A 13,263-nucleotide genomic window follows, 5' to 3' on the forward strand; every position below is an offset into this window, starting at 1 on the left:
GCAACAATGAATGAGTGGAAGCCCAAAATCTCTGTAAATGTTTATGAAAATTAATGAAATATAATTATAGAAAAAAAAAAAAAGAAATGGATCTGGATGAGGGTTAGATTCCCCACTGCCTCCTCCCCTCCTGGCAGCCAGGTCACGACCACTCCCCGGGTCCAGCAGGAGACGGCACGTGAAGGGGGCACAGATTTCAGACAGCCTTCCCCGGTCCACTACCCGCCCTATGCAGAGCTTTGATCCGCAAGCAGAGATGCCTAAGGGGAGAAGGGTTTTGTTTAATCAATCACATATTAAACCTCAAAGCAAAATGATTACACCAATGGGCCACTTTCTTCTGCATAAATACTTATTAAGAAAGCAACATTTGTATAAGCCCAGATTAAATGACATGTTTGTAACTTGGGGGGGGGAAAAAACCCACATTTAAAATAAAGAATTCAATGGGACAAATTCTTCCTGGTAATTAAAATTAACTCAATGTATTCATTCAGCAATTAAGCCGTATTATGTCCAAGCTCCAGGACAGAATGTCACAGAATACGCCAAGACACACATGACCCAGTTGCAGGCTTTAGGGAACTTTCGGTGTGCTGGGTCAAAAAAAGGGAGCAACAAAGGCCCTGTTGTCGCCAGCTGCCGTCCAGTCACCTCTGACCCACGGTGGCCCCTGGGTGCAGAGCACAGCTGCTCCGTGGGGGGTTCCACGGCCGTGACCTCTCAGAAGCTCATCATCAGTCGCATCTTCCGAGGAGCCTCTGGGTGGGTTCAGACACCAACCTCTGGCTGGCACTTAACCATTTGTACCACCGAGGGATTGCCCCAAAGATCGTAGGGCATCGAAAGAAAACTCAAGTGTGTATTTTTAAAGGGTTTGAGGAACAAACTAGTGTCATGAGCTCCTTTAAAAAATCTTAAGACTTTGATTGACTTTCCATCATCCAGTGATGAATAATGAAACGAAGGCACTGTACACCCCCATTCTACAGCTACGTTTTTGGTATGGGGGTTTGTCTTGTTTTAATAGCACCATCTCCATTTTACTTTCTTTCAGACGAGTTTTCTCTTCAGCCTTTAAGGAACCAAGTCCTTGCATGGGCTTTGGTGGGGACCGTGGGGCAGCACCTGCATCTCTGACTCCCAGCAGAGTGTTTTGTCCTTCGGGGCTTCAGGAAACAGTTCACCAGTTTGCTGTGTGAACAGCACGACAATAGTGCAATTTCATACAGAGCTGGAGAGGCACACACGCACTGAAGACATTCTGAATAAGGATTAGGTCAAAGTCCTCTCTTCTGCCATAGAAGTTTTGTTCGATTCCAATGTCCTCTTGCTAATACGGTTTTTGTAAGAGCCAGGATCACTATGCCACTTAGGCCTTCACCATGAGCTGACAAATAGGAATCTGGAATGTTCTCCTTCTTTTCCTTGTTATTTCCTCAGCATTTCACAGCATCTAACCTCAGTTATAGTATAGGCAATCTTCTATCTTCAGAAAACAAAATTATAGAGACTGTTTAATATTAACTAAGGAAGGGATAAAGAAAAAATGGTAAGCAAAAGGAGACTTTTGATTATCTCTGGATGACTTCAATTAATACCTACAGAAGCAGTAATCAGGGAAGTCTGTATAACATACAGTATTATATATGTCCTTGGGCACAATCCGTAAGAAATATTCTCAGGGGTGACTGGGCCACAGACGTCAGTATTTGCAGTTAATGATTTGACAAGCTAGTTAAAAAGGCAGGTTCTCAGACCCTACAGACCGTCATTCAGATCCGAGGTCGATAAGACACTGTATAAAAACCCTGCCACTGTGGCCTAAACATTCAAAGCTGGTCACCACTCATACCAGGTATTTTACCTGTGTCTTGCTTAAACCAAGGAAGCCCTCATACTTATTTCTTGGACAATAACAAAGTTTAGGGTGCTCTTTAATAACAAAATAATTTCTGGTAAAAGGCAACAGATTTAAATTAGACTTTTGAATTTAAATTTTATAGGTATCTATTTCTCTCCTCCTCTCATAAGTTTTTATAATTGTTATTATTTTTAAGAATCTTACATTTCACGTTATGCTTTGAGGATAATAAATTGTAGGAATAGTTAAGTAGATCAAAAGTGTTCCCAATTAATAAAGATTAAATTCCTGTATTAATAAATCTCAACCACCATCCTCAGGATTTGAATTTTTATGTAAGGTCCACAAGAACGAGGAGGGATCAACAATAAGATTTATCAATGTTTTGGTGATCAATAAATATTTGATAAGTGCCACTTTAACAAAATCATATAAATCTTAACACAGGTTCCTAAATGCATCAAGAGTTTTTAAATTGTACAAAGTTCTACCTTTTGTTTCCTAAATGTTGTTCAAATATTTATTCATTTTATAATAAATGTAAGACGGCACCATTCTAAAAAAATGATGCTTACAGGATCCTATTTTTAGAATTTGAGATATAATTATGATGACTCATAAAATATGTCATTATTTAAAAATGGACAAACACATCATATCTGAAAAGAATGCTGAGTGGTAGGCTAGTGGTGGGCATGGACCCTGAAAGTCTAAGACAGGAGGAATGACGAATTCTACCTAGAAATTATCCTGCCCAGTGACATGTCCTGGTCGTTTTGTGATTACAACACAGATGCATTGAAGGATGAACAGGAACTCACCCTGCTAGCCTGAGCAGAAGGGGTGAGCCAGCACCCAGGTGTGAGGGGATGAGAGGATAAAGCAAACAACTTATTCCTATTAATCAGAGAACTCTTTTGTACAACAGTCAGACCTTGGATTATACATTTCTGTAAATTATAAATAGAGAACATGATTCTATAGGTGATCAATAATGAAAGATACAGAATTACCTAATACTCCCATATCTGTCCATACTGAAAGAACCATGCTCGACCACCATCTTGAAAGGTGGCTGGTGTTAGCAAGGCTTCCAACCAGCATATGAACAGGGTCTTTAACAAAGCAATCCAGTCTCTCCAGTGTGACACTAATGGGATTGAAACAAAAAGGTGATTCTGGCTACACTGAAAAGCATCAAACAGCATGGGATTTGTCATCATAATAAGTATTTAATAAGAAACAGTCAGTATTTATTATTCATTTCTAAAATTTCTTGTACGTTGTCAGCAAAGTGGTGCGTGCTCTTCATGCACAGACGTCTTTACCATACTCCTCATAAATCCTCTGGAACACAGAAAGGTACCTCATTTAACAGACAAGCAGACAGGCGCAAAGAATTGAGAGAGTTTGCCCAGTAACGTTTAACTTCTAAGAAGGAAAGCTGGAATTCTAAAGCCTATGCTCTTTCCTTCATAGTCTCTCTGCGGAAGTGAGACGTTTAAGGACAAGCTAGTCAAATGTGAGTCCTCTTTTCTGGAACCCTACACTCTAAAACATTTCAAAAAATCGTATTTTCCTTAAAAAAATGCATAAGGAAACCCAGTCCAAAAAGTCCAAGGGTGACCAGGCCTGGTGATTCCGCTGAGTAATCCTATCAACCTTGCTATGTATGATTCAAGTCCGTGTCTTGGCAAAAATGCCAGTGTACTAACCACTCTGATGTCCAGGTGATTAACAAAATGTTCAATCTATACATATCAAAAGTCCACTGTTTAAAATCAGCAATACTTACATTTTCTTGTTATTATTATTATTATTATTATTATTATTATTATTATTATTATTAGTGTGTGTGTACCGTCAAATCAGATCTGACTGGTACAGGAGGAGATTGTCCCTCCTTCTCCAGCAGAGCATCTGGTGGACTCAAACCGCACATCTCTGAGACTGTAGTGCAGCTTCTTGCCACTAGGCCACCAGAGCTCACCAGCAATACTTACATTTTCATGTAAGGACTGAAGTAAAAATACCTACACTACAGGACAAGGCACATAAATAATGATGTTTATTTTGGGAATCAAGATGTTAAGAGATTTAGGCAGAACATTTTAAAAGCTTGTTTTACAGCCTTAACATTAAAATTGAAATGGGAAATATTAATGTCAAATCATGAATTTGAAAAATACACTGTATTTCCAAGTTCTAACAATTAAGAAAAAATATAAAAGCATTAACACTATAGTTGCAATGACTATCCGAAGGATCAAGTTCTCTGGTTAAAAATGCAAGAGTTCCTTGGAGAATTGGCTGATTCTGCTCTGAGAAAAAAAAATATAAAAGTGAGCTTAGGAAATCTTAAACCGTAAAACAACAAAGTAAGCAGAGATTGATGGGCTCGGGTCCACAGGACATCGGGGTGACTGGAGGGGACTCAGTGATAAAGCTTTCAGACAACTTGAGCAGGCACCAAAAACAGAACTGAAAGACAATGAAGAGATAAAAAATCCAGGAATCCACAACAATACTAAAAACAAAAAAGGGGGAGGGGGGATCCTATTCAAATGGGAGAAAAGAGACCTCTCATTTACAAGCACTGCAAGTGACTCCTGGACCAACGCTTCAGTCCAAAGTATCAAGTCTTGTATCCTGCCTTTTTTTTAATTTTTTTTTTGTATCCTGCTTTTTCAATAGGACCTGTATTATAGATCAATCAAAGAACTCTGCTGATGAGGCAAATTTCTCTTCAAAACCAATGCTAGTTTATAAACATAAAAGAAATACTGAAAGAAGAAAAAGTATCATTTTGTAAGTACTAAGGGGGCTCTGGTGGCCTAGTGTTAAGAATGTGCACTGCAATCCCAAAGGCATGCAGTTTGAATCCACCCGCCGCTCTCCTTCCATGCTGATTACTGCCTCTGAAAACCCGCTGGAGGGTCACCTATGGGTCAGTTCTGACTCACCATATGCAACAACAATGAAATAACAGATCAATGACATTTGACACATACTAAAATCATTACACAAAGGACTAGGAGAGAACACCCTATCACTTACTACTGACTAGATACCAAGAGAAAAAAAGTTAGTATTTCAAAGGAGAAGCCTGCTTACCCTAACCTTAAACAATCAAAATTAACACCACTATCAAAGATGCACTCAGCTAGCAAATTATTTCAGTGGTGCAATACGGAGCAAACAGCATCACCCACAGAGTCTGAACTAACTTGCATCAAGATCTAATTTTCAATTTGAAACAAACAGAAGAGAATCAAGTTAAAGACCACAGAAAAAGAATCTGAAAAATCCAGGACGAGACACTGTAAAACGTAACTGGCCCAGACCCTTTAACAAGGCTGTGTGTAGGAAGGATGGGAGGAGGATGGGCAATCTCCTCCCCACGAGTAACTGCTTCTGAAAACCAGCCGGAGGGTCAGCTGTGGGAGGGTCAGCTGTGGGCTGGTTCTGACTCAACAGCACACAACAGCGACAGCATATAGAAAGAAAGGGGGAGAGAACTCTTCTAGATGGAGAGATTGAAGAGGCTTGACAATTAAACACAACACGTGGAACCTTCATCAGTTCATACACCAGCCCTTTAACCACTTTCCAGTCGCCATCAAATCAACCCTGACTCCAGGCAACACCAAGCACATCACCTGACAGTTTTCAGTAGCAAATCTGGGGGGCAGTAAACTACTAAGTCTTTCTTCTGAGGCATCCCTGGGCAGACATGAACGTTTAACCTTAGTCAAGAGCTGGACGTGTAAACCACCTCTACTACTCAGAGATCTCTAATGTTAGAAGATACTATTCCCTCGGCTTCTCCTCAAATGTAAATAGTCATGAAAAAAATAGAAGGATGGGGGGGGGGAAGAAAAGCTTTCTGACACAGGGATTTTAACTTATTACTGTGTTCTACTCACCTCCACTCAGCAGCTTCATGACCAGCCAAAGCTCATCTTTCACCACGAAAGATGTATAGTAAGACACGATGTTAGGATGATGGCACTGACTCATCGCCTGAATTTCTTTCTACAAAGAAAAAGAGAACGCAAGATGAATCCACTTACAGGTAAACCAAAAAGCAAACGTTACAGGTTAGAAAATCCAGATTTGGAATCGCAATGCTATGTCCCAATTTTTCTGGGCTGTTCATGGCCCTGAATTCTTTAACATGCGCTAAACAAAACCCCTGCTGGTTTCCCTGATGCTACACCTTGACTCACTGCACAGGTCATCCCAGAAACAAGACGCGAGCTCTGTGTGTCACATCCCGGGACAGCATCGCAAGAGGCCTCCCCTGGATCACTTCGTTTGACTTCATGATTCTCAAAACGATGTCTCAAAACTATTTTTAAGAAATCTGCTTTGTAGAGGTTAATAAGTAGCCGATGGTTTTAGTCTGCTTGTTTTTATAAGGAGCTCTGGTGGCTGAGTCCATAAGGATTTGCACTGCCAAGACAAAGGCCACATCTCTGACAGCTCGAATCTACTGTTGTTATGTGCCATCAAGTCACTTGCGACTCATAGTGACCCTCTGAACAAGAGCCCTAAACGCTGTTCTATCCTGTGCCAACCTCGCCGTCTCAAACACACTCATTCCCACCACTCCTCTCGCAGAATCGATCCATCTCATCGAGGGTCTTTCCTCTCCTGCACCGTCCCTCCACTCTCCCAAACATGATGTCTCTCTCCAAGGACCAGTCCCCCTCCTTGCAACATGCCCAAAGTATGTCAGACGAAGCTTCAGAACCCTTGACTCCAAGGAGCATTCTGGTTTCACCCTCTCCAAGACAAACCTGTTTGTTCTCCTAGCAGTCCATGGTATATTCAATACTCTTCTCTAGCACCACAGCTCAAAGGCATCAATTCTCTTTCTATCATCCCTGTTCATTGTCCAACTCTCAGATGCATAGCATGTAATTGTGAGGACTATAGCCTGGATCAGGTGCACCTTAGTCTCCAGCCTGATGTTGTTGCTCTTCAGTACTCTTGAGAAGTCCCTCACAGCTGACTTTCCCAATGCAATTCATCTCCTGATTTCCTGGCTGCTGTTACCACGAGTGTTGACTGTGGAGCCAGGTAATCTAGAGCTGTTAACTATCTCAATCTCTTTACCATCCATACTGATGTTTCCAATTGACCCAGTGGTGAGAATCTTTCATGATGTTGAGCTTCAATCCATATTGAAGGCTGCAGTCCTTGACCTTCTGCAGCAAGTGCTTCAGGTCCTCCTCAGTTTCAGCAAGCAGGGTTGTGTCATCCGCATAATGCAGGTTATTGATAGGTCTTCCACCAATCCTGATGCCACATTCCTCCTCGTACAGCCCAGCATCTCGGATGATTTGTTCTGCATACAGATTGAAAAGGTATGGAGATAAAATACATCCCTGACAGACCGGACCCCCTTCCTGATTTTGAATCTACTAGCAGCTGGAAATCCTCCCGTGGACTTAACAGTGTCACAAGCCCAGCGGAGGGCCAGTTAGAAATCAGTTCTGACTTGATGGCAACGAGTTAAGAGCCGTTTTTACAAGATCTGTACATGCAACAAAATACTAGGCTGTCTCATTGACATGATACTATTAACAATTCTCTCTCTAAAAGAGATATATACTAAAGTAGAAATCGGTATGATTTCTTAAAGGTCTTAAACGAAATTCAGAGTAGAAACCTGAGCCAAAAGCCCAAGCTACTCTGTCTCAGTGGGAATTGGGGAAAGAGCGTCTCCTGAGACACCCCCTCAGCTGCTTATGCCACTTTCTACTTCAAAATAAAGAAACTGCCTTAATGTCATGGTTAGGGCTTGGGGTCAGTTCATATTCAGATGCACATGGCATTTTCTTCTACTTCCTTAAGATGACTTGTTTAGATTTTTCTCTGTGTGTGTGATAGTGTATGTATATAATTAAGCTAAATAGTATCTATGTTTTCCAGTGTTTGATTTCTAGTTTCAATTTGTCTCCTCTCTTTCACAAGTCAGTCTCTGAATTTTAACCAGAGAGTATGCTGCTTCTACTTACCAATTCTGAGATAAAATTCTGCCTAATTGGTTGTCATCCTACAAAATGCCAACTCAAAGCAGTATTTCAGAAAGGCAACTTGCTTTTAAGTATTTTTTTAAAAAATTTTAAAAATCTTTACATTAATATTAACATTTCATAATGGGGCTCTGCTGGTCCTAGTGGGAGGGCTGCAAACCCAAAGGGTGGCAGTTTGAATACACATTTCACCACCTCCAGACTGGTCCTGGGGATTACTTCTCTACTGGTTATCTACACAAATGCTTACTGAATTTTAGGATCAAAACTGATGTAGGCAGCCTGATAACATAAAATATTCCAGGAGCTTCTTCTCTCCAATATTAATTTAATAACTAAGGTAGGTGCTTATTGTTGGTTTTTCTACATTTTATGGCTTCATTTGTTATAAACATCTGAAAATGAAAGAACAGATTTGATAAAATGTGGTCTACGTGACTCAGTTCCTGTTCACATCACTGGCCTCATCCCCATCCTTTAAGTAAGCTTTCCTATGGGCCAAGTCCAACAAAATGACCCTGGACATTTATTCCACAAGTTCTCTGTGCTTCAAAGATACTTTTCCCATCATCTTTGCTTGCATCATTCCTTTTCTTCCTTCTGATCGTCTATAAATGCTTCCAGCTCCCCAATGTGAGGTAGGCTCCCATGCTCCAAGCAAGCCCCTTGGTATGTAACTCACATGACAGCACTGTCCTGCCCACTGTGGGTCTTGTCCATCTGTCCCACTGGACTTGGAGTGGTAGGAAGGCAAATACTTAAAAATTTATTCAATACTGTCTTCTGCAGTCACCACAAATCTGTAAGCTCATGAGGTTTAAGATCTATTCTGGGAATGAGGTGATTGGCAAACAGTACACAGTCAATAAATAATTGCTGAATGAATGAAATCTTATTGCATTTTATAGTTTTTCACTTATTCATGTACTTGTCCTATGCCCTCAGGGGATGAAATTGTTCAGTAAGATCAACTGTGTGATTCCTGATTCTTTAGGAGCTAAATAAACAAAAGCTTTCCTTCCCTCAGCTTCTCGAATGTAAATTCTTTCTATGCGTCTTTGCAAGTCCCAAAGTCTTTTGCACTAAAATCTAAGCAAAGATGGAGGAAAAAGGAGAAAGAGAATGCAGCACTTGCCTACTAGAATGTGATACAGGATTTGAAAAGATACATTTACATGTAAGTGGGGAGATACATATATGACAATTTACGCATGTCAAACAGTAAAGATATTAAATGATCTGAGAACCCGCTGGGGGGAAAAACCAACAGTATACTAGGTGAGCAGAAGAGTCAAGACTCTGCAGAGGAGACGGGAACTAGACAGGTTCCATCCCTGGGTTCCTTGGCAGTCAAGCGCCATGTATCTATCGTCTCTCTGTCTCTGTCGGCACTTGCTCCACTGCTAGCTTAATTCACTTTTACATCTCAAATGAGACTGACTTAAAATCCAACCTATGCCAAGACCTCCTCACTGACATAACGACGAAAACCCATCCCCACCAGGACGATGAGTACAGGTGCTGTATCTGGTGGAGCTGGGCCCATAGGCTTCCTCCGCTGTCATCTCTGTGAGCACAGAATATTGGGTCTTGCCTCCTGCAGGCTGCTGGTGGGGTTCAAACCTCCAACTTCGTGTTTAGTAGCTTAGTGCTTGGGCATTGCACCACCAGGGGTCCTGACCCACAGACACAGGATTAAGCACTTATATTCTGGAAGCATGTAACGCAAACCAATAGCAGACTGCAACTCCTAACGGGTCACGAGTAATTTTATTGGGCCACATTAAAAAAAGCAACATAAAAAAGACAGAAAAATCAGAGTGCACTTCACATGTATGTTTCATGGAAAATGTCATTATAGTTGTATTAGTACTTGGAATACATTTCTTTTATTATGGATGTATAAAATATAAGGACAGTGAATCAGGATAACAGAAGAAGAATTGATGCCTTTGAGCTATGATGCCGGAGAAGAGCCCTGAGCATCCCATGGTTGGCCAAAACAACAAACCAGTATGCAGCAGGGTGCAAGCCAGAGTGCTCTCTGGAGGCAAAGATGGTGAGGCTCCGCCTCACGTCCTCGGGGCATGTTGTAAGGAGGGGCTACTCCTTGGAGAGGGACAAGGTGCTTGGAAAGACCAGGTGGACTGACACAGTGACTGCTGCTATGGACTCTAGCTTGTTGGGAAGTGTGAGGATGGCACAGGACAGGACAGAGTTCAGATCTGTTTTGCTCACTGGGTCACTATGGATCATACATGACTCAATGGCACCTAACAAGAACAACTGTGGGACACCATTAAAAAAAATTTACAAAGACTATACTTTCAGGGATCATTTCTATAGTTCGTTACTAGAGAAGTTTCTCTGATCGTGTAGAGCACCGAAAACCATGAGGAGGAGACGCAGCGTTCTCTCCTGAGCGTGAAGCCGGCTCTTGGTGTTGCTTCGTTGCAACTGCCACTTGCCATTGATGATCGTTCTTCTCTCCCATCATGGGAGAGGAAGAGGGAGAGGACGCAGTCTGAGTGGTTTTCTTAGAGAAAAAAAAAAAAAAAAATTTACAGTCACTGACCTAAACTCCAGCAAGATCTACTAGCTGGTCTCTCCGTCTCTGACATCTTAGCCTGCAATTCACCTTATAACTTAAGAATTTATCTACTGAAATAGCTAGTTGGGTTTTTTCCTTTCTTTTTATTTTATTATTTTTTGTGTGTGCCGTCAAATCAGATCTGACTGGTACAGGAGATTGCCCCTCCTTCTCCAGCAGAGCATCTGGTGGATTCGAACCAAGTACCTCTGGGATTGCAGCGCAGCTTCGTGCCACTAGGCCACCAGAGCTCCCTTTAAAATAGCTAGTTTTTTAAAAGCACAGTAATAAGTGCTAGTAAGGAAGTAAAAAGCCTGGAACCTTACATATTGGTAGGAATCCTGGTACATTCACTTTGGCTAGCAATTTGGCAGTTTCTCAGCAATTTAAAATGGAGAGTTACCAAACGTAAGCACTGCTGTCACAAGTGACTTGACTGCACATGACAACAACAACATGCTAAATACACAGGAGAAACAAAAGTATATGTACAGAGATAAAATTTGTACGTGATTCTTCACAGAAGCATTAGTTCTAAGGGTCACAAAGTAGAAACAATACAAACAATTCAACAAATGACAAATACACAAAATGTAGTATATTCATACAATGTAGCATTATTCAGCAAGGAATGTCATAAGTTAGCAATACACATTACAACATAAATTATGAAAAATTTACACTAAGACACCAATCAAAGGTTACCACCTAATATATTAGTTTATCTATTTGAGATATCTAGAATGAGAGCGAAATAGTTAAGGGGTTGCATAAGGCTGATGAAAATAATGCTAACAACGGCACTTAACAACAACAACACAGAGAGAGCTCAGTTGGCCTAGTGGACAGAGAGTGATGGTACCAAGCCAAACATGGGTGATTTTAATCAGCAGTCCTCAGGCCTGGTTTTAACCAGTTTGGTCATACATCCTTCTAGGTGGTGTAGCCCTGGTCCATTTGCTGTACAGAGGTAAATCATGGGGTTGTGATGCTAAACACTGCAATGCTGATGTGTCAAATGCCCACGGTGGACAGTGTGTGGTGGAGCTCCCCAATTAAAACAAGCTTGGAAACAGGAGTGGCATCCACTTCCGCAATAGCTTGTCTCCAGAAAGGCAATGAACTTGATGGAAGTTATACAAGCGTTCAGTTCTTTCGTTCATAGGGTTGCTATGAGTCGTCTATGACTCAACGACACTTAGCAAGAGTGATTCTTTTAATAAGGATTCTTTTAATAAGGTTTTAATAAGGTTTCTTTTGGGAAGTGATGACATTCTGGAACTAGACAGTGGTGATGATACAGCTGTTGTTATACTGAAAGCCATCACACTATACATTTTAAAAGAATGAATTTTGTGGTATATAAACTATATCTCAACATAGCTATTATTTTTGAAAAACTTTCAAAATTAAACCTCTTAACTTTCAACCTCATGAAGTCATAGTCCTGGTTTTTTTCTTCATAGCCTTATATTTTGGTGTAGTTTTTTTTTTTAAAAAAAAACACAAACAAAAACAAAGACATTTCCTTCCATTATCATGATCACCCCAACTATCTATCAAATCTCAAGTCTGTCATTTGGAATTTCCTTTTTATGGTCTCTAAGTTCCCTGATATTCTTTCCTAATTGTAAAGTGCTGCCCAGCAGGGTCTCTCTCGCTCTCTGCTTGTTCAAAATCTACACCATCACAGTAGCCCAGACCACAAACATCTCCACAAAGCCTTCTATCTGCACACAGCTCTCTTCCTTCTGTTACTTTCACAGTATTTCACTACATCTCCTGAGGCACTCGTTACGCTGTGCCTGGAACAGGCAGGAGCCCGAACTCAAGTGGTAGAGGCATGAAAGACAAGCCAGCCTTCGGGTGCTCCCCAGCCCTGTCATCTCCTGCAGGAGAGGAAACGTCCAGCTACCGCGCACGTGTGCCTTTCCCAGAGAGGAGTCAGATCTTCCCACAAAATCTCCAGTGCCAAGGACTGTGAAGAGCCAGAGCAGACTCTTCTTTCACGCAGAGAAATGCTGTCAGACGTAAACACTCTGACAAGAGAAAGGAAGGCTCTACAGCCCCTTCACCAAAACTGTCACAAGCAATACACATACCAACTATCTCCGTTTACATCAGCAGCCTCTGGATAACCCAGGGTTTAACTCTTTTGGCACTGTAACAAAAATAGCTCTGAAAAAAAGTATCAAAAGTTTAGTACGATGAGCTAACATATTCTTTTTTGAAGATAAATTAAAAGGGTTCTCTCAGAAATGGAACACTTGGCCTTCAGATTTCAGTGTAGAAACCAGATCTTGACACTACAAATACCACAAATAGTATCAGAGATTCTTTACATTCCTCATGTTTCTTCAAGGGTTAATGGAATGCCATCCATGGGTCAAAAAAATCCCAGGCCCCAAAACCCTACTCTTCTAAACTTGGCTTATTAAAGTCATTTTCTCTTTACTTATATGTCACACTAAGTATTTTAATTTATACTTATATTTTTTAATATATATTTAACTATATTTGTTAACTTATAGAATAGCATACAGAAATACACGGGCCATTTTATAAGGAGGCTAAACAACTTTTTCCTGTTATCAAAACTGTATCAAATTTACAATCTTCTAAAAGCAAGGCCCAAGTGGAATAAGAAAAATACTACTTTCAGGGGCGCTCTGGTGGCCTAGTGGCAAGGAGCTGCAACTACAATCCCAGAGGCGCACGGTTCGAATCCACCAGATGCTCTGCCGGGGAAGGAGGGACAATCTCCT

At 41.0% G+C, this 13,263-nt stretch overlaps 1 protein-coding gene across 1 annotated transcript in view; it reads right to left on the reverse strand.

Annotated features, from left to right (window-relative positions):
- The window catches only part of OXSR1 (oxidative stress responsive 1), a 77,145-nt gene that overhangs the window by 47,937 nt on the left and 15,945 nt on the right, over positions 1 to 13,263 (reverse strand). The window contains exon 3 of the mRNA XM_006890590.1: positions 5,791 to 5,899. Within this exon, the coding sequence (XP_006890652.1) occupies positions 5,791 to 5,899 (109 nt within the window). The remainder of the gene's footprint in view (positions 1 to 5,790; positions 5,900 to 13,263) is intronic.

This window comes from Elephantulus edwardii, unplaced genomic scaffold, assembly GCF_000299155.1.
Source record: "Elephantulus edwardii isolate Elephantulus edwardi_28Jun2011 unplaced genomic scaffold, EleEdw1.0 scaffold00091, whole genome shotgun sequence".
Taxonomy (NCBI): domain Eukaryota; kingdom Metazoa; phylum Chordata; class Mammalia; order Macroscelidea; family Macroscelididae; genus Elephantulus; species Elephantulus edwardii.